This window comes from Hyla sarda, chromosome 7 (genome assembly GCF_029499605.1).
Source record: "Hyla sarda isolate aHylSar1 chromosome 7, aHylSar1.hap1, whole genome shotgun sequence".
Classification (NCBI taxonomy): Eukaryota; Metazoa; Chordata; class Amphibia; order Anura; family Hylidae; genus Hyla; species Hyla sarda.
In genome coordinates, this window is record NC_079195.1 from 128,282,321 (window position 1) to 128,306,469 (window position 24,149).

General features: G+C 43.7%; 1 protein-coding gene across 1 annotated transcript in view; it reads right to left on the bottom strand.

The window, feature by feature from the left end:
- Positions 1-24,149, bottom strand: part of CDH23 (cadherin related 23) — a 1,135,250-nt gene that overhangs the window by 1,102,943 nt on the left and 8,158 nt on the right. Inside the window, exon 2 of the mRNA XM_056530710.1 lies at positions 22,907-22,981. Within this exon, the coding sequence (XP_056386685.1) occupies positions 22,907-22,976 (70 nt within the window). The 5' untranslated portion in view covers positions 22,977-22,981. The remainder of the gene's footprint in view (positions 1-22,906; positions 22,982-24,149) is intronic.

The window sequence follows — 24,149 nt, forward strand, 5'->3', positions numbered from 1 at the left end:
ACCGCTGTAAAATTAGCCACCCCTGTTCAAATCACCAATTTAGGCTTCAAATGTACATAGTGCACTCTCACTCTTGAGCCTTGTTATGCGCCCGCAGATCATTTTACGCCCACATCTGGGGTATTTACGTACTCAGGAGAAATTGCGTTACAAATTTTTTTTCCTTTTACCTCTTGTGAAAAAGTAATAAAAAGTAAAGGGCAACACCAGCATGTTAGTGTAAAACATTTTTTTTTAACACTAACTGCTGGTGTAGACCCCAACTTTTCCTTTTCATAAGGGATAAAAGGAGAAAAAGGCCCCCAAAATTTGTAGTGTAACTTCTCCCAAGTACGGAGATACCCCATATGTGGCCCTAAATTGTTTCCTTGAAATACGACAGGGCTCCGAAGTGAGAGAGCGCCATGCGCATTTGAGGACTAAATTAGGGATTGCATAGGGGTATTCTACGCCAGTGATTCCCAAACAGGGTGCCTCCAGCTGTTGCTAAACTCCCAGCATGCCTGGACAGTCAGTGGCTGTCCAGAAATGCTGGGAGTTGTTGTTTTGCAACAGCTGGAGGCTCCATTTTGGAAACACTGCCGTACAATACGTTTTAAATTTTTATTGGGGGGGGGGGCAGTGTAAGGGTGTGTATATGTAGTGTTTTACCCATTATTATGTGTTAGTGTAGTGCAGTGTAGTGTTTTTAGGGTACATTCACTCTGGCAGAGGTCTACAGTGAGTTCCCCGCTAGGAGTTTGCGCTGCGGCGAAAAATTTGAAACTTGAAGCAGAAAACTTACTGTAAGCCTACCCGTGTGAATGTACCCTGGGGGGGGGGGGCAAACCTCCAGCTGTTTCAAAACTACAACTCCCAGCATGTACTGACTGACCATGCAGGCTGGGAGTTTTACTTTTGCAACAGCTGGAGGCATACTGGTTGGAAAAACTTCAGTTAGGTTCTGTTATCTAACTCAATATTTTCCAACCAGTGTGCCTTCAGCTGTTGCAAAACTACAACTCCCAGCATGTACTGATCACCGTAGGGAGATATAGTTATGCAACAGCTGGAGGGATCGCAACTACAACTCCCAGCATGCTGGGATTTGCAGTTTTGCAACATCTGGAGAGCTACAGTATAGAGACCACTGCAAACTGTGGCCCTCCAGATGCTGCAAAACTGCAAATCCCAGCTTGCCCAGACAGCAAACAGTTGTGTGGGCATGCTTGGAGTTGTAGTTTTGCAAGATCTGAAGGGCTATAGTTCAGAGACTACCATATAGTGGTCTCAAACTGTAGCCCTCCAGCTGTTGCAAAACTACAACTCCCAGCATGCCCAAACAGCTGTCTGGGCATGCTGGGAGTTGTAGTTTTGCAACATCTGGAGTGCTACAGTATAGAGTCCACTATATAGTGGTCTCGGACTGCAGCCCTCCAGATGTTGCTATCGGCTTCCGTCGGATCCAGGGAGCCTGCTGCAGGACATCGTCGCCCGCCGATCTCTGACGCCGATCGTCGCCCGCAGCCTCCGCAGATCGGTAAGTGGACTCCGGCGCCGGTCCTCTGTCGTTTCCCCGTTCTGCCCCGCCTATTGTGGGTCGGCAGGACGGGGAAAACGAAAGTTAACCCCCCGCCCCCGATCTGCTATTGGTGGTCGCGTCTAGACCACCAATAGCAGGGATAGGAGGGGTGGCACCACTGCCCCCTCACTCCTACCTTTTCAGGGGGATTGTGGGTGTCTTAGACACCTGCGATCCCCCTTATATTCTGGGTCACCGGGTCACCATAGACCCGTAATGACCCGGAATCGTGCAAATCGCACGTGTAAATTCACTTGCGATTTGCACCGATCGCCAACATGGGGGGGTCTGATGACCCCCCTGGGCATTTGCACAGGGTGCCTGCTGATAGATATCAGCAGTCACCCCGGTCAGGTCCCCGCCCGGCGCGCATCGGGGGCCGAAATTCCCATGAACGTATGAGTACGTGCCTGGTCCTTAAGAGGTTAAAGACAGCGTGTGGGGAAGAGAACAAGTAGGAGGGCAGAAAGGTGTGTCAGAGCCACATACAGGACATAAAAAGGCCACAGTAGAATAACAGATGCAAGGTTAATGTCCTATTCTGATCTGAGTTTTTTTTTTTTTTTTTATTCCGTTTGTTGGAGAGGGGTACTCCAGTGAATTTTTTTTTTTTAAATCAACTGGTGCAAGAATGTTAAACAAATTTGAAAATAACTTCCATTTAAAAATCTTAATTCTTCCAGTACTTATTAGCTGCTGTATACTCCACTGTAAGTTCTTCTCTTTTTACATTTCTTTTCTGCCTGACCACAGTGCTCTCTGCTGACACCTCTGTCTGTCTTGAGAACCATCAAGAGTAGGAGCAAATCCTAATAGCAAACCTCTCCCACTCTGGACAGTTCCTGAGACAGACAGAGGTGTCAGCAGAAAGCACTGTGGTCAGACAGAAAAAAAATTAAAAGAAAGAACTTCATGTGGAGCATCTAGCAGCTGATAAGTACTGGAAGGATTAAGATTTTTAAATAGAAGAAATTTACAAATCTGTTTAACGTTCTGGTACAGTACTCCACATGAGGCCTTGGACAGTACACCACATGAGGCCTTGGACTCTTATATGCGGGCTGCCTCACAACACCTTGAGAATGTGGATGCTAACATGAAACTCCAACTGCTTCTCCAGTACCAAACTGCAGAGAGAGAGGCACGAGCCACAGAGAGAGAGGCACAGGCACGAGCCACAGAAAGAGAGGCACGAGCCGCAGAGAGAGAGGCGGCAGAAAGAGAGGCCCAGCGGAGGCATGAATTGGAGTTTCTGAGGCTGAGAGGGGATACTTCATCCACACGGAGTGATGTGCAGGATCAAGGAGACCACAAACCTCGCTTGGAACATTTCCCCATGTTGGAGAAAGATTAGGATCTGGATGTGTTCCTCAGGGGATTTGATGGTTTGCCAGAAATTCCATCTACTTAAGGAACAGTGGGGAGAATATCTAACCCCCACGGTTGCGAGGGAAAGCTCTGGATGGGTTTGCTTCTCTTCCCTCTGAAAGTGACCAGGACTATGAGGTAATAAAATCTGCCCTGCTAAAAAGTTTTAATCTGACTCCAGAGGCTTACTGGAAAAGATTTTGGACTTTGCAACAAAGCGCCACAGAAAGCTACACTGAACATGCAGGTCAGCTAAGGACTGCATTCAGGCAATGGATACGGGGCCTACAAGTCACTACTTATGAGGCCCTGGAGGACTTGACGGTCCTGGATCAGTTTCTCAAAACAGGGAGCTTTGAAGTCAGAGAGTATATTTTGGACCGCAAGCCCAAGACAGCAGCGGAAGCAGCGGAACTAGGAGATGACTTTGCCAATAACCGGATGCCAGCAGCAAAGCGTGGATCTGCACAAGCTGAAGCAAGTACCTGGAGGGGAGCCACACAACCACAAAGCACCACCAGGCCAGTCGGGAAATTCTTGCCCTCATCACCAAAAACAACAGGAGCCACATTGGGTCAGGGGGACACCCACCAATGTTACAGATGCAATAAGATTGGGCAACTGAGTGCCACTTGGCCCAACAAGAAGAATTCTCCACCGGCAGCTGGAGGACACACAGATGTTCTTCTGGTGTCTGTTCTTCAGAATCTTGTAAACCCTGGAGTGGGTTTACGAGATTCTGGAGCCTCATTTACCTTTGTGCGGCCTGAAGTGGTGGATACAGACATCATCCCTGGAAGAACCATGGCTTTAAAAGGAACTGGAGTTGTGTGACGACCTGCTGTAGCCATGGTCCGTGTGTACCTGGATTGGGGTACAGGCAAAGGTTTGCGGGAGGTGGGGGTCTCTGAGGACATCCCTGTTAATGTTCTGCTGGGGATTGATTTGGGTGCTCTGTCATTATGCTCCGGAGGACACTACCTACATACCAGATGGGCTAGGAGAGAGCCCGGTTAGTTCTGAGGTACTTTGAGAGACACTGTGAAATGTGATAACTGGGAGGGGGTGCATGGGATTGATAAATGTTTACATGTGACTGAACCAGTGATGTTTTCCAAGAGTGAAATGGGATGCATTGTAAAATGTGATGACAATGAATTACCAATGCCAAAACCTAGTGGAGATGGGCTAGGGGAAGGCTTTGGTGTGCCCCTTGTGATATGTAAGAATGAGGAACCAGCAGTGAGTGATATGTCCCAATCCTTTGAGCCTAAGAGGGCTGAGGAGGAATGAAGAAGTGATGGGCCTGTGTATGATGGCTGTATCATTGTTATGTCTGGGACTGAGGGGGAGACCCATATGGTGGCAGTGGTAACACGCCAGCAGAGTTCCAGGGCTGCAGCTGTAAAAAGAAGGGAGGATGGTGATGAAAGGGGCAAGCTGTGTGACTTGCAAGCCAAAGCAGAGGAAGGTTGAGATACTAGTTCACCTAAGGGAAATGTGCTCCCTGATGCTACGTGATGGGGGAGGGCAATGAGCATTTTCGGGAAGCTCTGCGCAGTGACCCTTCCCTTGAAGGGCTGAGACAACGTACTGAACAGCCAGGTACTGACATAGATGGGCTTCAGGTATATTGGGGAAACAATATATTGCACTGGGAGTCCCTTTTCAAAGGCATGCTAGGGCCCCAGGAGAGAGACAGGCAGTTAGTAGTTCCTAGGCAGTACAGGAAAGAGCTGCTGAGGTTAGCCGATGAGATCCCCCTGGCATGACATTTGGGAGTGGCTAAGACAAAGTCCAGGTTGGTACACAATTTCTACTGGCCAGGTATGGGTAGTACTGTTGCAAATTACTGTAGATCTTGTCATGTCTGCCAAAGGGTGGGTAAGTCTGGGGATGTTACTCGTGTTCCCCTAGTGCCCCTACCAGTCATATATGTACCTTTTGAACGAGTGGCAGTGGCTATTGTGGGGCCTCTAGCTATACCCAGCAGCACAGGGAAACAATTTATTCTTACTTTGGTGGATTATGCAACCAGTTACCCTGAGGCTGTTGCCTTATCCTCTGTCCGGGCAGATAAGGTGGCAGATGCACTGATCAGTATATTCTGCAGGGTGGGGTTCCCCAGAGAAATGCTCACTGATCAGGGCACACAGTTTATGTCCAATATAATGCAAAGTCTCTGTAACAAGGTGAATATACAGTACTTGGTAGCTTTTGTGGTGGGGAATGTTCTGAAGTTCAGGGACAGGATGCAGGCATTGACTGGGCTGGTAACTGACAACCTCATAGCAGCACAGTCCAGGCAGAAGTACTGGTATGATCGCAATGCAAGGGACCGGGTCTATGAAGTGGAACAGAACGTAATGGTTTTGAACCTCATCAGGCAGAATAAGTTGCAGGCTGCCTGGGAGGGTCCCTTTCCCCTTTTGCAGCACCTAGAACCCACCACATTTGTAGTTGCCCTTGATGAGAAAGGTCAGAGGCAGAGATTGTACCACAATAAAGAAAATAAATAGATGGTTAATGGAGACAGATCTATCAGCCTGGAGAGACAAGATCTCTCTGTCCCCATCTTAAGGAGGAGGTGTCAGGCCCAAGGCCTGATTAGGGAATCATACATGTGTATTATAATTGTATTTGTGTTTAATGTATCATCTAAGGCATGGGTGAGGGTTCATTCAGACTGTGTATTTGTTTTTGTGTATTCCAGTTTTATTGGGGGGTCTGTCTGCCTGTGTTATACTCCTTTTGAAGTCAAAAGCCTTCGTAGCAGCAGGATATGAGATGTCTCTGGTCCCATCATAAAAACAAAATAAGATAAGGGACCCAGAAGATAAATGCTCCCCACCTGGTGGGATCAGAGGGAAGGGGGATGGAGTTTTTCCTCCTAAAAAGCTGCTATAAAACTGAGATGCTGGACAAACCTTTGTTGAAGCCTATGGCAAAAGCTGAGAAGATCCTAAGAACAGCTGGACTCTCACTCACAAGGGCTGCTATACCATTATGCTGTAAGGACTTTCTTTTAGTTTTCTGAACTTGTCTTGCTGAACTCTTTTATGTATTTTTGTACCTGGATGTCATATATTTATTTTATACGTAGCACTGTGATACCTTTTTTTTCCGATTAAATGTTTAATTAATCAGCTCTGGTCTTTGATCTCTAAATATAGGAGCTCACCTTTCTGAAGGAAGCTCTGGTGAAACACGTTTATCAAAGGGTTAATTTGGTGACTTGCTGGGACTAGTAGTGGATACCCAGAGGTCTGATGGCTTAAAACCTTGCACCATCACACTCTCTCTAGCGTCTTGGCTGGACCGATAGGGTGTGATCGTGACAGTATCCCTTTAAGTCTAAACCAGGCAGATAAACCCCCTAGATGCCACTGTCAATAGAGAATGTGACATATAGGTAATTATGATAGATGTCAGCCCTGTTATCAGTTATGATAGGTGTCAGCCCTGATAGGTGTTAGCCCTTTTATGTTTACAATCAGCCTCCTTGCATTACAATAATTAGTTGTTGTGGCAGCAAGGGGCCTTCTGAAGGCCCACATGGCTGCCATAGCAGATCTCCTATTACACTTTGCAATAGGCATAGATAGGAGAATGGGAAAATATGTATTGTAGTCAGAGGGGTACTCCACCCCTAGACATCTTATCCCCTATCCAAAGGATAGGGAATAAGATGTCTGATTGTGGGGGGCGCCTGCCGCTGGGGACCCCACAATCCTCCCTGCAGCAGCCTGGCACCTCAGCAGCCCGGAGCTAAGTTTTCTCTGAGGCTTGACGGGCAGTGCAGTGGACAGGGCATAGTAACGTTATGGCCCCGCCCCGTCAATGCAAGTCTATGGAAGGGGCATCACACCCCCTCACATAGACTTGTATTGAGGGGGTGAGGCATGACATCATGAGGGGGTGGGGCCGTGACGTTACAATTCCCCATCCCCTGCACCGCCCGTCATTAGCCTCAGAGAAAACTTAGCTCCGGGCTGCTGCAGGGGGGATCGCTGGGGTCCCCAGCGGCAGGCCCCCTGCGATGAGAAATCTTATCCCCCATCCTTTGGATAGGGGATAAGATGTCTAGGGGTAGAGTTCCCCTTTAAGTAATCAGAATCTTAAATCCTCTTCGTGGACTAAAAACATAAAAGTAAAAAAAGTTTTATAAATATAAAAATAAATCCCCCATTTTAATAATTTAAAAACAAATTAATAAATAACATATTTGGTATTGCCACTTGTGAAAATGTCTGAGCTATTAAAATGCCAATGCATATTGACATAAAAATGAAGCTACTTCTGCCAACTACTGGTCCTTGGGATCTCTAGCTAGAATTTCCTCCAGAGATTTTGTTAGGTATGTTCACACATGCATATTTTACTGCAGATTTCCTGCAGCAGATTTTCCTACACATTGACTTCAATGGGTAGGAAAATCGGCAGCTGGAAATATGCAGCAAAATACACAGCAAAATAGGGAAGTGTGAACAAACCATTAACACCTAATGATCAGTCCTAAATAACCAGACAGCAATTTTGTACATATTGGCCCTCATTTACTTAGAAAATCGGGTTGTAAGTCTATCTTGCTTTCTTACCCGACTGCTTTTTTCCCTTTGTATTTATTATTATGTCGCATCCTGTTTGTCGCACGTGGGTTTTGTAGGTTTTGGTTTCCAACTCCTCTGAGTTGTCGGGATAAAATCCACAACAATTCAACAAATTCGGGTTGGAAACCTTTATAAATACGTGGGAAAGCTCAGAAATGTCGGGTTATGCCCCTTTTTCGGGTTTGGGAGAATCCACATCGGGTCCGTCGGGAAAAAATGTTGCATAGTGTCGCAGACTGGCGCACAATGTCTGCGACATGGCGCAGATAAAGATGCGCCAGAAAATCTCGACAAAACAAGTCGGGTTTAGAATAGTAAATGAGGGCCATTGTAGTTATAAAGCCCAATTTTTTTGTAAATGTTTTGCATTTTCATTACATACAGGGATTCTTTTAACCCCTTAAATGGAAACTGGCAGACAGTTTACCTGCTATAAACCGAATACACAGGGTTATAATGTGGGTTATTCTGAATAAAACAATGAATAATTTACAGTTGGTGGAAAGTGTTCATTCTTTGTGTGGACAAGGAAAATTTTATTTAAAACAATGAATCATTTACAGTTGGTGGAAAGTGTTCATTCTTTGTGTGGACAAGGAAAATTTTATTTCTGTGCCGGAAACATCTGGTACGGAAATTCCGACATGTGCATAGAGCAGCGGAATAACAATGAATTCAACAAGACTCCAAGCGGAATTCTGCACGGAAATTCCAACTTGTGAACCTAGCCTTAGGGTAATGTATAAAAAAGTGTTAACATACAGTAGGTTCCCTTGTTGATTTCTCTCATCTGCACACAGATTCTGTTCCTATTTGATTTATTCCTGTTTGTTCATTTGTTTTTGAGTCCGTACTTTTAATTTGTTGTTTTTATTCATTTATCCAGTTGTTTATTTCCTCGATTTAGTTTCCTTTCAATTTGAATTTTGTCTCTGGATCTAAGTGCCTGCTTGTTGCTCTGTAAGGATTAGTGAACCGATCAGAATTGTTGAGCAATTTGTAGGGCCAGTAAGGCTTAGTGTTGTCTGGTGTTAAGTTTAGTGTTCAGGGACTGATTTAGGGTAAGACTATGCATAGCAAGAGTCAGTTCTTTGGTTATTTTTTGCTCAATTTCTCACTGCCATCATCTTAATTTGTTTGTTCCATCCCCCATTCATTTATCATCACTTGGTTCCTGTCATCTACTGGCAAGTTGTTATTCATGTTACTATATTTGTACATGCCAGCATTGATGTGCTTTTTGTAGTTTTTTTTCTTGTCATGTAATGTCTTGTTTTACACCTCTGACTAGGTGGCATGCAGGATCTACTATCAATCTAAAAACCTCCTGTGAACAGGGAGGGGTGCACGGCTAAAGAGGGTCCTACTCCCCCTAAGTTGCACAGCAAAAACAAAAGAAAAATATCCAGCACAACTTCCTAATACACGAGTGTATGCTACTGTGGCAAATACAAAGTATACAAAAAGAAGGTTGCAGCAGCACTCTTAGTCAAAAATGGAGGGTCGTAACCCACTTTTTGATCACAACGTTTCCCCCATCCACCACACAGAGGTGACCTCACTTCGGATGGGACCCTAACACGCTCATTTTACTCACCTCTGCTGGGCATATAGCCTCTGACTGGGTGACATGCAGGATCCACTATCAATTTAAAAAAACTCCTGTGAACAGGGAGGGGTGCACGGCTAAAGAGAGTGCCACTCCTCCTAACTTGCAGAGCAAGCATGTTAGGGTCCATCCAAAGTGAAGCCAAATCCACGTGGTGGATGGGGAACACGATCAAAAAATGGGCTAAGAGCCTCCATTTTTGACCAAGAGTGCTGCTGCAACCTTCTTTTTTGTATACTTTGTATTTGCCACAGCAGCGTGCACCCATGTATTAGGCAGTTGTGCTGGCTATTTTTTTTTTTTTTTTTTAGCTATTAAAGCTACTGTCCATTTTCTTTGTCTCTGACTGAGACTATATTATCTGATTTTGTCATATGATTTTGAGGACTTCCAATGATCTTGATTATACTATGATGCCTATTAATGTAGGCTAAAAAGGAAATGCACACACGAGGACACATTCATATAGGAGGTGGAACAACTAAACAAGAGATTATTAGAGAGGAGGTACACAGAAAATAATTAATGTAATACTATGCAAAAAGTTAGGGAGAAGGACAGAAACAGTCTAATCAGAGGAAAAAAGAAGGCGCCAACAGACGAGGAAACATTGTAGGTAAAAGAAGCAAAGAAGGAAAGAAACTGCATTTGTTACTGCATATAGTGCTCAATTTGCTGCCATAAAACAAATTATTCTTAAATATTTACATATATTACAGGTAGACACTGTTTTAAGGGAAGTAATCACACCAGGTGTGAACATAGTCCCTAGGACAGAACATTAAGATCGGTCCTTTCACCTAGTATTTGTAACAGAAGAAGGAGCTCTAGACAAGAAAATTAATCTTGGTTGAAATACATAGGAAATGTAGGATGTGGACATACAAGGTGCATAACATGTAGCTACATGGAGAAAACTGACCAATTTACATCATACAGTACAAATATGACATATCCTATGAACAGCTACATAAATTGTTATACTATGTATATAGTTTATCTGGCATCCTGTACACAATGTTATTTACAGTATGTGGGCTCCACTAGCAACCAACTTAAGGTCCGTATTTGGAGACACATTTCGGACATGTAAGGTCTGAAAGTGGGGGTGTCAGCCCTAACCCGGCATTTCAGTGAAATTCATGGGGGAACACAGATTCCCTCAGTGTTAAAGGTATTGAATAGAATTTTTTTTTAATATAAATAGCAATGTCACCAATGCATATTCTATATTTTTACATTTCAACTTCAAGAGAAGAGTAGCAATGAGGGGCTTTCACTCAAAATCAATAAAACTGTGATGTAACTTTATAAACTTTATATATATTACTTGCGCACTCTTGACACACTACTCTACATGATGCATAATGAAATCCCTTAATGCACAAGAATGTTCATCATCTGTATGGTCTAGTTTGGTCAGAATGCTGGATGTAATTCACATGGTATGGGCACAGAAGCTTTGTCTTCTAAGTCACTGGCCTAAGTTTTCCCTATGGTCAATTTCACATGAGTACAATATAGATGCATTTTGGGACCAAATCTACCAAGAAAATCTACATAGACAGCACCTTGTTTGTAGGTCTTTCTGTTGCATTTTTAAGGTCAATGATGTATTTTTTTCTTTCAGCATGCTATAGGTACACAATGTTTTTGAGATTTTTTTTTTGCGTTTTCCCTTAAGCTTCTCTATAAGAATTTGAAAATGCCAGGATGAAAAACAACATAAAATGTTTCACAAAAATATAATGTTCATCATAAAATGTTTGAAAAGCATCAGGTTTGTAAAATGTTTTACTTACTGGAATTTGCTATGCAGTATAAAAATTACATGTTAACTTTGTTCTGCTAAAATAAAAAATATATATATGTTCTGAATATTAGCTCTGAAGGTCACCCATTTCTCTTGATTCCTGTGATAAATTCAGTTGATTGGACATGATTATATCTATATAAGACCTCACAGCTGACAACTTAAAGGGGTACTCCAATGGGAAAAAACATTTTTCAAATCAACTGGTGCCGTAAAGTTATACAGATTTGTAAAATAATTTTTTTTTTTAACCCCTTAAGGACTCAGGGTTTTTCCGTTTTTGCACTTTTGTTTTTTCCTCCTTACCTTTTAAAAATCATAACCCTTTCAATTTTCCACCTAAAAATCCATATTATGGCTTCTTTTTTGCTTTGCCAATTCTACTTTGCAGTGACATTAGTCATTTTACCCAAAAATGCACAGCGAAACGGAAAAAAAAATCATTGTGCGACAAAATCGAAGAAAAAACGCCATTTTGAGGGCTTCCGTTTCTATGCAGTGCATATTTCGGTAAAAATTAAACCTTATCATTATTCTGTAGGTCCATACGGTTAAAATGATACCCTACTTATATAGTTTTGATTTTGTCGCACTTCTGGAAAAAATCATAACTACATGCAGGAAAATTTATACATTTAAAAATGTCATCTTCTGACCCCTATAACTTTTTTATTTTTCCACGTACAGGGCGGTATGAGGACTCATTTTTTGCGCCGTGATCTGAAGTTTTTATCGGTATGTTTTTTGCTTTGATCGGACTTTTTGATCACTTTTTATTCATTTTTTAATGGTATAAAAAGTGACCAAAAAGTGACTTTGGAATTTTTTTGCGCGTACGCCATTGACCGTTCGGTTTAATTAATGATATATTGTTATAGTTCGGACATTTATGCACGCGGCAATACCACATATGTTTATATATTTTTTTTTTTACACTGTTTTATTTTTTTTTATGGGAAAGGGGGGGGATTCAAACTTTTATTAGGGAAGGGGTTAAATGACCTTTATTAACACTTTTTTTTTACTTTTTTTTGCAGTGTTATAGGTCCCATAGGGACCTATAACACTGCACACACTGATCTTTTACACAGATCACAGGCGTGTATTAACACGCCTGTGATCAGTGTTATCGGCGCTTGACTGCTCCTGCCTGGATCTCAGGCACGGAGCAGTCATTCGCCGATCGGACACCGAGGAGGCAGGTATGGGCCCTCCCGGTGTCCTGTCAGCTGTTCAGGACGCCGCGATCTGCGATGTGTGGTATTGGCCGCGGGTCCCGGCCGTTGATGAGCGCCGGAACCTACGCGATATGATGCGGGATCGCGGCGCGATCCCGCTTCATATCGCGGGAGCTGGCGCAGGACGTAAATATACGTCCTGCGTCGTTAAGGGGTTAAAGTCTTTAGCCTTCCAGTACTGCTGCTGTGTTCTACAGTCTGACCACAGTGCTCTCTGCTGTCACCTCTGTCAATGTCAGGAACTGTCCAGAGCAGTAGATGTTTGCTATGGGGATTTGCTCCCACTCTGGATAGTTCCTGACACAGAGGTGTCAGCAGAGATCACTGTGGTCAGGATGGAAAGAACTACACAACATTATCTCTAGTGTACAGCAGCTGATAAGTACTGGGAGGATTAGGATTTTTAAATAGAAGTAATTTATAAATCTGTATAACTTTCACTAGTTGATTTAAAAACATTTGTTTTCCACCAAAGTACCTAATGATCACTTTGTCTGAGCTCCAAAGATTCTATGTGCAGATGGGAGTAATTTTTGAAGGTCAACCATCACTGCATCAATCCACCAATGAGGAAAAAGCAGACTGGCAAGGAAAAAGCCAGTAAAAAACACACAATAGCTCACCTGAAAAAATGCACATGAAGTACTGTGAGAATCATGATTCTCTGGTCTGAGAAGCACAAAGCAAAGACAACACAGGAGAGGTTTAGGGACAACTCTGTGATTGTCCTTGAGTGGCACAGCCAGAGCCCTGACTTGAACATAATTAAGCATCTCTGGAGAGACCTGAAAATGCCTTCCACTGATGGGCACCATCCAACCTGACAGAGGTTGAGAAGATCAGCAGAGAAGAAGAATGGCAGAAATTCTCTAAATCCAGGTTTACAAACTTTGTGGCCTCATACTCAAAAAGACTGGAGGCTGTAAGAGGCATTACTGAGTAAAAGGTCAGAAAATTCATATTAATGCAACATTTTATTTTTTTCCTTTTGTACAAACATCAAAATGTAAGGGCAAAATAAATTTACCAGCTTTAATAGAAGAAACTATGAGCAATTTAACATGTCACTTTTCTATGTAGTCCCCAAGCAAGATGATGCATTTATTGGAACTTGATTATTATTTTTTTTTACTCTAGCACAAGGCCGCAAAATAGCAAAAAAAATAAAAATAAAGTTAAAGGTTTTGAATACTTACTAAATGTATTGTGTTTTTATGTTTTAATTAGAAAACAATAATAGCTTTAAGTCATAATTTTTAACATTTTAACTTTTTAAATGTTCTATCTACATAGCTATGCTAAGCCCTGATTTTTTGTGGGTAAGGTGTAGTTTGTTTCTACTATTGTGGAGTAGATATTACTTTTTATCGCTTTACAATCTATGTTTGGGAGGTGAGGTGACAATAAAAAAAAAACTATTATGGCATGAGGTCAATTTTTAGGGATAAATGACGTTATATTTTAATTGTCCAGACATTTCCAAATACAGTGAAGGCATATATATATATACCGTATATATATATATATATATATATATATATATATATATATAATTTATTTTATTGTTAACAAGAGAGACAGTATTCAAGTCCATTCACTGTGCAAGCGACCACTTGGAGTGCCAATCCAGAATCACAAACTAAAATACCAATTCCGATCACATCACAGTTGGATTCCTAGAATAATATTCAAGCTGTGTTCCTTATAATGTCCATTAAACAGTGCAAAAAAAAAAAAAAAAGCCAATGCTGCCGAAACATTGCACTTTTTGGTGGATAAAATAAAACACACAGCTTGAAAATTATTCTGGGAATCCAACTCTGCTGTGACAGTGATTGGTATTTTAGTCCACCATATGCATAACAAACAGAAGGTACTCAAGTACACTACTGCAATATTACTGTATTACAGTGTTTTGTATTCTGAAGGGTTTCCTGTCTTTGACTGGATGTACTAAACATACTAAGATGAAAGGCTTAGGTGGCCTTCACTAGGCCATCTTAACTGCTCAGTACCCCATTATTGCATTCCCAGGAGTGACTGGATAACAGAGGGGACTGACACACTGTTCACATTAAAGGAAATCTGTCACCAATGTCACCAGCACTAACCTGTTGGTACCGATGACAAGGGTACCTTCCTTGTCCTGTTCCATGCAGGGGATCTCTGGTAATCTCCGTTAACTTCAGCTCTGGCCCGGCTTGGGGCAGGGGTGGAGCTTAGTGATGTCACCGCTGCTGTTCTCCAGCAGTGGGACCAAGCAAGGGGTGACGTCAATAAGCTCACCCCATGCCCCAAGCAAGGCCGGAGCTGAAGTTAACCGGGGAGACTACCAGAGATCCCCTGCACGGAATGGGACAAGGTAAGTACCGTTGTCATCAGTGTCACCTGCACTACCTGTCCGTAACAACAGGTTAGTGCAGGTGACACTGGGGACAGATTTTCTTTAAACATTACAATTAATGTTTTACAATATTGCTTGAAATGCATTATTAAAAACAAAGAGCATTGCACTCTACAACCCCATAGGATCAACTTGGCTTCTTCATAGTATTGCAGCTTGGTGTAGAGTTATTTCAAAACTGCAAATTCATTTAGAAAACAACATCATTTAAAAAAATACAATCTGGGCCCAGAAGGAAAGCACCTTAAACAAGATAAGGTAGAAGCAATCTGTCCATGAATGTGAAAACTGTAATATAAAAATTCTGTCTCTTCTTTTCCGACACAAAACTGCATGACTCCAGTGTAATACACATCTATCAGATGAATTGAGTAGGAGATGTTATAATTGTGACATACGACATGGATCAATAGAGCTCTGCTCTTTCTGGAACAACCAATAGTTCTAAATAATAAATATCATTTTGAAACAAAGATTTTTAATAATTCTCGACAGGTTATAAGATGCCTGAAAATGCAATTCACAAACTACAGATAAGGAGATGTGGATATATAGGGCAGACATAAACAATATAACTGTAGTTTATTCATTAATTTAGGTGCCAGTGAGTAGATCTGTCCTTAAAGAGATACTCCGCTGCTAAGAGTTTGGAACAAACTGTTCCGAACGCTGGAGTCGGCGCCAGGAGCTTGTGAAGTTATAGCCCCGCACCCTCATGACATCACGCCCCACCCCCTTAATGCAAGTCTATGGGAGGGGACGTGATGGTTTTCACGCCCCCCCCCCTCCCCCCATAGACTTGCATTGAGGGGGTGGGCGTGACATCATGAGGGGGCAGAGCTATGATATCATGAGCTCCCAGCACCGACTCCAGCGTTCGGAACAGTTTGTTCCAAATGCTGAGCAGCAGAGTACCCCTTTAAAGCAGTTACCTCATTTCAGACATCACTTTTCACAAGTAATATCAGAGCATTTGGCCACTGATCTGAACCCCCTTCATGATCAAGACACAGCTGTGAACAAGAAGTGACCCTAGCTTAAATATATCTAGACTCTCCTTGTATTATGTCACTGGCTATTCCATTTACTTCAGGCAATGTCCCCTGTAGCACATTTTGTAGTTTAGTATAGAGTAGCATAGTACATTTTGACTGTGTCCATAAAGGGGTTTCCTCGGACAACATTGATGGTCTATTTTAACTGACACTTGGTGCCTTTACAGATCAGTGTTTTGGCAGCTCCCATTTACTTAAATGGGTGACGAGCTGCAGTATCCAAATATAACCACTATAAACGAATGAAGCCATCTGCTTCTGGCCCCATTAATTGAGTGTATGCAAGAGATGCCGCTCTGCCAAACAGCTGAGGAAGCACATATACTGTGCGAAACGGAGCTTGGTCGCCATCCAATGTCCCCCCACTACCCTCCTTCCTTTGTTACATGTATGTGAGTATTTTATATTAAAGAAGAATCTTGCAAGCTACCTGCGGTGAGTTGCCGATCCTTCCTTTCATCTTTATCACATGTTAATGTAAAAGTCCCATAAAATCCCATGTAAGTATGTGCATTGCCACTTCATTCAATGCCTATTGGAGGGAGCATTGTTAATTTTCATCAGTCCCATGGACCATTGCTCCATTTAAACTACTCTGAATAGGAAGGCCTGGACCCCCTTGTGCAGGCATAGGCAACTTTCAGCACTGCAGATGTTTTGGACTACATCTCCCATGATGCTTTGGCAGTATTTTGGCTATAAGAGCATCATGGGAGATGTAGTCCAAAGCATCGGCAGTGCCGAAGGTTGGCTATGTCTGCCCTAGTGGTTGGTTGGAATCCAAGCAGTGGGGCACAAGCAATTATCATCCTGTTGGTAGCTGATCAATGTTTTCCATGAATAATTCCTTAAAGATACATAGTGGCCCTCATTTCCTAAGACTGGAGTGTAGGTTTCTTTGTGGGTTTCAATTCCATACACTTTATTTTCCACGGTATTTACTAAGGTTTCCCTACATTTTCCACTTTCCCTACACTTTGATTTTTTTTACACATGTTCTGATCTGTCTGGTTTTCCCCAGCTCAAATCCACCACATTTGATGTGGAAACCTTAATAAATATGTTGTGTTTTTGTGAAAATGTCGGGAACACGCTCCTTTTCAGAGGTCATGCCCCCTTTCCCCGCCGGCCATGCCCCTTTTTCGGGTTTTCTCAGGAAAATGGAGAGTTAGTTGGAGTTTTTTCAATTCTGGTGCAAATTCTGGCGCACATTCTGGCACAGACAATTTCTGGCATAATGCGACAGAATCTGGCGCACAACCCGACAAAACATGTCGGGTTTGCAATAGTAAATGTGGGCCAGTATGTTTACAAAAATGTATGTCTGCCTTAGCAGTAAACCTCTAATACATTTTATTGTAATAGTCTGCAGCTTATGTCAAAAAGAAGACTGATGACTAAAGAACATACATAATTTCTACAATTATGGCCTTCAGGACACAGCTCTATTTTTCAAACTGGACATGTTTTTCTTCATATGGTAATAACATCGGGATTGATTTTAATTATCTTAAATGATTCTGCGATTGCACTTATGTCAGTAGTCATTTTGGTCAATATTCAGTGTTTTGTTTTTTGGTGAAAACATTAACATTTTGCAATATCTGAAAATCTCTGCTTGTAAGAAAGAAGGTCATTGTTACGCCTAGCGCTCCGGATCCCCGCTCCTCCCCGGAGCGCGTACGGCGTCTCTCTCTCCGCAGCGCCCCGGTCGGTCCCGCTGACCGGGAGCGCTGCACTGTCATGGCCGTCGGGGATGCGATTCGCACAGCGGGACGCGCCCGCTCGCGAATCGCATCCCAGGTCACTTACCCGTTCCCGTCCCCTGCTGTCATGTGCTGGCGCGCGCGGCTCCGCTCTCTAGGGCGCGCGCGCGCCAGCTCCCTGAGACTTAAAGGGCCAGTGCACCAATGATTGGTGCCTGGCCCAATTAGCTTAATTGGCTTCCATCTGCTCCCTGCCTTTATCTGACCTCCTCCCATGCACTCCCTTGCCGGATCTTGTTGCCTTGTGCCAGTGAAAGCGTTTTGTGTGTCCAAAGCCTGTGTACCAGAACTTCTGCTATCCACCCTGACTACGAACCTTGCCGCCTGCCCCCGACCTTCTGCTACGTCTGACCTTGCTTCTGTCTACTCCCTTGTACCGCGCCTATCTTCAGCAGCCAGAGAGGTTGAGCCGTTGCTAGTGGATACGACCTGGTCACTACCGCCGCAGCAAGACCATCCCGCTTTGCGGCGGGCTCTGGTGAAAACCAGTAGTGACTTAGAACCGGTCCACTAGCACGGTCCACGCCAATCCCTCTCTGGCACAGAGGATCCACCTCCTGCCAGCCGGCATCGTGACAGTAGATCCGGCCATGGATCCCGCTGACGTCCCTCTGCCTTATATCTCTGATATCACCACGGTGGTCGCCCAGCAATCCCGACAGATCGCCCATCTAACCCACCAGCTGTCGGAAGTATTCACCATTGTGCAGCAACTTCAGTCGCAACTTCAGCAGCAATCATCTCCTCCGCCAGCTCCTGCACCCCTTCCGCAGCGAGTGGCCACTCCTAGCCTCCGCCTGTCCTTGCCGGACAAATTTAATGGGGACTCTAAGTTTTGCCGTGGCTTTCTTTCGCAATGTTCCCTGCATTTGGAGATGATGTCGGATCAGTTTCCTACTGAAAGGTCTAAGGTGGCTTTCGTAGTCAGCCTTCTGTCTGGAAAAGCCCTGTCATGGGCCACACCGCTCTGGGACCGCAATGACCCCGTCACTGCCTCTGTACACTCCTTCTTCTCGGAAATTCGAAGTGTCTTTGAGGAACCTGCCCGAGCCTCTTCTGCTGAGACTGCCCTGTTGAACCTGGTCCAGGGTAATTCTTCCGTTGGCGAGTACGCCATACAATTCCGTACTCTTGCTTCTGAACTTTCCTGGAATAATGAGGTCCTCTGCGCGACCTTTAAAAAAGGCCTATCCAGCAACATTAAAGATGTTCTGGCCGCACGAGATACTCCTACCAACCTGCATGAACTCATTCATCTAGCCACTCGCATTGACATGCGTTTTTCTGAGAGGCATCAAGAGCTCCGCCAGGAAAAAGACTTAGATCTCTGGACACCTCTACCACAGTCTCCATTGCAATCTGCGCCTAGGCCTCCCGCCGAGGAGGCCATGCAAGTGGATCGGTCTCGCCTGACCCTGGAAGAGAGGAATCGCCGTAAGGAAGAGAATCTTTGTCTGTACTGTGCCAGTACCGAACATTTTTTGGTGGATTGCCCCATCCGTCCTCCACGTCTGGGAAAAGCACGCTCGCACCCAGCTCTCGTGGGTGTGGCGTCTCTTGATGCTAAGTCGGCTTCTCCACGTCTCACGGTGCCTGTACGGATTTCTTCTTCAGCCAGCTCTTCCCTCTCAGCCGTGGCCTGCCTGGACTCTGGTGCCTCTGGGAATTTTATTCGGGAGTCCTTGGTGAATAAATTCCGCATCCCGGTGACCCGTCTTGTCAAGCCACTCCACATTTCCGCGGTCAACGGAGCCAGGTTGGATTGCACTGTGCGTTTCCGCACGAAGCCCCTCCTAATGTGCATCGGACCTCATCATGAGAAAATTGAGTTTTTGGTCCTCCCCAATTGCACTTCTGAAGTTCTCCTTGGATTACCCTGGCTTCTACACCATTCCCCAAACCTGGATTGGTCCACAGGGGAGATCAAGAGCTGGGGTACCTCTTGCTTCAAGGACTGCCTTAAACCGGTTACCAGTACTCCCTGCCGTGACCCTGTGGTTCCTCCTGTATCCGGTCTCCCTAAGGTCGTTATGGACTCTGCCCGCCTTAAGAAGTGCCTCTCCCCCCCTCCCAGTCCAGTCAGGCAAGCCTCGGTGCCTCCTCATGGCCCTCGTCCTGGTGTCACACTGCCCCGTGCCAGGCCTCGCCCTCTGCCCTCCCTCCCCATTCCCACTCCTGCTGTACTGCCTGCCGTTGAGGAATCCCTCCATCCTTTCCCGGTGTCCTCATCCCAGGGGAGGCAGTTACCGGACAAAGAGAAGGGGAGACCTAAGGGGGGGGGTTCTGTTACGCCTAGCGCTCCGGGTCCCCGCTCCTCCCCGGAGCGCGTACGGCGTCTCTCTCTCCGCAGCGCCCCGGTTGGTCCCGCTGACCGGGAGCGCTGCACTGTCATGGCCGTCGGGGATGCGATTCGCACAGCGGGACGCGCCCGCTCGCGAATCGCATCCCAGGTCACTTACCCGTTCCCGTCCCCTGCTGTCATGTGCTGGCGCGCGCGGCTCCGCTCTCTAGGGCGCGCGCCCGCCAGCTCCCTGAGACTTAAAGGGCCAGTGCACCAATGATTGGTGCCTGGCCCAATTAGCTTAATTGGCTTCCATCTGCTCCCTGCCTTTATCTGACCTCCTCCCATGCACTCCCTTGCCGGATCTTGTTGCCTTGTGCCAGTGAAAGCGTTTTGTGTGTCCAAAGCCTGTGTACCAGAACTTCTGCTATCCACCCTGACTACGAACCTTGCCGCCTGCCCCCGACCTTCTGCTACGTCTGACCTTGCTTCTGTCTACTCCCTTGTACCGCGCCTATCTTCAGCAGCCAGAGAGGTTGAGCCGTTGCTAGTGGATACGACCTGGTCACTACCGCCGCAGCAAGACCATCCCGCTTTGCGGCGGGCTCTGGTGAAAACCAGTAGTGACTTAGAACCGGTCCACTAGCACGGTCCACGCCAATCCCTCTCTGGCACAGAGGATCCACCTCCTGCCAGCCGGCATCGTGACAGTCATCTCACATACATGAATTAATAATCTACAGGGTGGGCCATTTATATGGATACACCTTAATAAAATGGGAATGGTTGGTGATATTAATTTCCTGTTTGTGGCACATCAGTATATGTGAGGGGGGAAAGTTTTCAAGATGGGTGGTGACCATGGCGGCCATTTTGAAGTTGGCCATTTTGAATCCAACTTTTGTTTTTTCAATAGGAAGAGGGTCATGTGACACATCAATCATATTGGGAATTTCACAAGAAAAACAATGATGTGCTTGGTTTTAACATAACTTTATTCTTTCATGAGTTATTTACAAGTTTCTGATCACTTATAACATGTGTTCAATGTGCTGCGCATTGTATTGGATTGTCAATGCAACCCTCTTCTCCCACTCTTCACACACTGATAGCAACACCGCAGGAGAAATGCTAGCACAGGCTTCCAGTATCCGTAGTTTCAGGTGCTGCGGAATGGGCAAACCAAAAAATGGAACAGGACCCTCAGTTTACGCAGATTTTTTTCAGTGATGAGGCAAACTTTTATGTGAATGGTGAAGTTAACAAACAAAACCACCGCTATTGGTCTGACTCTAACCCACATTGGATAGATCCCTCCAAGACTGTTGGAACATAAAAATTGATTTTATGGTGTGGTATATGGGGTACAAAGATAGTGGGGCCATTCTTCATCAATGGAAACCTCAAGGCCACTGAATATGCGAAATTGCTACATGATGATGTGTTTCCCTCTTTATGCACTGAAGCTGGCACGTTCCCTGAGTTTTTCCAGCAAGATGGTGCACCACCACATTATGGGTGTCAGGTCTGAGCATTCGTAGATGAACAGTTTCCTGGAAAGTGGATTGTCGTCGTGGGCCAGTTGAATGGCCCCAAAGGTCTCCCGATCTGACCCCCTTAGACTTTTATCTTTGGGGTCATCTGAAGGCAATTGTCTATGCTGTGAAGATACGAGATGTGCAGCACCTGAAACTACGGATACTGGAAGCCTGTGCTAGCATTTCTCCTGCGGTGTTGCTATCAGTGTGTGAAGAGTGGGAGAAGAGGGTTGCATTGACAATCCAACACAATGGGCAGCACATTGAACACATGTTATAAGTGGTCAGAAACTTGTAAATAACTCATGAAAGAATAAAGTTACGTTAAAACCAAGCACATCATTGTTTTTTCTTGTGAAATTCCCAATAAGTTTGATGTGTCACATGACCCTCTTCCTATTGAAAAAACAAAAGTTGGATTCAAAATGGCCGACTTCTAAATGGCCGCCATGGTCACCACTCATCTTGAAAAGTTTCCCCCCTCACATATACTAAATGTGCCACAAACAGGAAGTTAATATCACCAACCATTCCCATTTTATTAAGGTGTATCCATGTAAATGGCCCACCCTGTACTTTATGATAGTAGCATGTGTAAAACATTGTTTTTAGAATTTTAGAGGCTTAACCAACACATTTTTTTAAATGTCGATGAAAATGTGCAAAACTTTTTTTTTTTATTAGGGACCAATTCATTTCTGAAGTAGATTTGAGAGACATGTATGCTAGAAGCCACTACACATCACCCTCTTTAAAAACTACACCCCTAAAAGAATTCACAGCGGAATTAGAAACATTAACAGATTTGTAAATGGCTTCTATTTAAAAACCTTAATCCTTCCAGTAGTTAGCAGCTGCTGTATGCGCTAAAGGAAATTGTATAGTTCTTTCCAGTGTGACCACAGTGCTCTCTGCTGACACCTCTGTCCATGTCAGGAACTTTCCAGTATAGGAGCTGATCCCCATTGCAAACCTCTCCTGCTTTGCATAGTTTCTGACACGGACAGAGGTGTCAGCAGAGAACACTGTGGTCAGACTGGAAAGAACTATACAATTTCCTCTGGAGCATACAGCAGCTGATAAGTACTGGGATGATTAAGATTTGTTAATAGAAATAATTTATAAATCTGTTTAACTTTCTGGCACCAGTTGTTTTGAAAACCTTTTTTTCCCCACCGGAGTACCCCTTTAACTATAGACATTCTAATATGCATAAAATGCCTTTAAGAAATTTTAAAGGGGTTATCCTGGAATAGAAAAACACAGCTAATTTCTTTCAAAAACAGCTCCACATCTGTCTACAGGTTGGGTGTGGTTCTGCAGCTCAGTTCCATTAAAGTGAATGGACAAAGTGTAAAACCACACCCAACCTGGAGACACACATGGAGCTGTTTTTGAAAGAAATTGGCTCTGTTTTACAATTCCTATATAACCCCTTTAAGTGTTTGATTTTAAGCCATACCCCCTTTTCTAAAATGTCTAAAACATATAAAATAAAAAGAAAATTGACGAACAGCATTTATGCAACTTCTCCATTGCACAACTTGCTTAATAAATCTGCCCCCAATATACTAATATTTGTTTATTATAACGATTATTAACATACTGAAATCACATATAAGCTAAGTTTAAAATAAAATAATAATCTTCCAAAGCTACTTACCCACAGAGAAAGACGGAATGAGAAAAAAGAAGGAGAAGAGGGAATCTCGGAAAATCATGTGTCCCTTCATAATTCCTGCATACAAACAGAGAGAGAATTGTTAACAGACTATAGGAAGCTAAGGTATTTTACTTGTGCCATATACTTTATGATAGACAAGGTTTACGCTGAAATGCATTTTAAACTTTTCTGTTCAGTTTAAAAGGAAGGATGTGCTTTTTCTTTCTAAGATAGAAAATAGATCTACACTTAAATGCTGTGCACTTTGACAGCAACGGGCTTCCAATTTACAAGAACACGACAAGAGAGGAAAATTCTATGCTAGGCACCAAAAATAGAAAGTCTGTTAATGTAAAAATGTAGCAGTTAATGTAAAAATTAGGACATTTAAAAGGATTGATCTACGTACCAGAATTGTTTAAGTAAAATTACGTGAAAGTGTATAATGTTTGTTTTTAAACAGGAATCAGGAAAACCCAAAAGAACTAGAGAACTGTGTGTGCTAGCATTTAATATTATAAACTGTATTAGAATTTTATGAGAGAAGCTTCTACTACATCACCATTACGTGCCATAGGAGGCACGCGACGGGTGTTTACTCCAGGTATCTAATGTAATGGGTACCTCACATATGACCAATGGATGTTCTAATTACTTCACACTGAAAAACAACAATAATGTCTTCAGTAACAGGTAACATGAAACTTCACAGATAATTCAGTTCCCTAGCAATATAAACTTGATATACACTTAGACAACAGATGGTGAGCTCACTGTATTGTAACTAATCTAGGCATACCGTCATATGTTCATTCTATAGCTCCCATCTCAGATGACTGAGGATAAACAATGATCTATCTACTGTAATTTCAGAAAAATATGACCACATGGTGCCAATGCTATGTTTACAAGCTAAGTTCTTTTTCTTCCATAAATGTTTTTTACAAACATTTTGGTTACCTTATACAATGATTAGCATTCCTCATTACCATGGGGGCAGGGCTTAAAATGTACCTGCCACCTAAATACACTTTTGGCATGTTCTAGAGACATGTTAAAGGTTCTGATCAGTCAGGGTCTGGACATTTTGTGATGAGTTTCCTTTTTTATGGGAAAAAAAGAACAATTTAATCATACCTCTTCACATACAACTCAACTACATCTAGCAGTTGTGCTGACACTTATTTAACCTCATTATAATCTATGACTAGAAGTGGTGTAAAAATGAAAAAAAAAAAGTGAC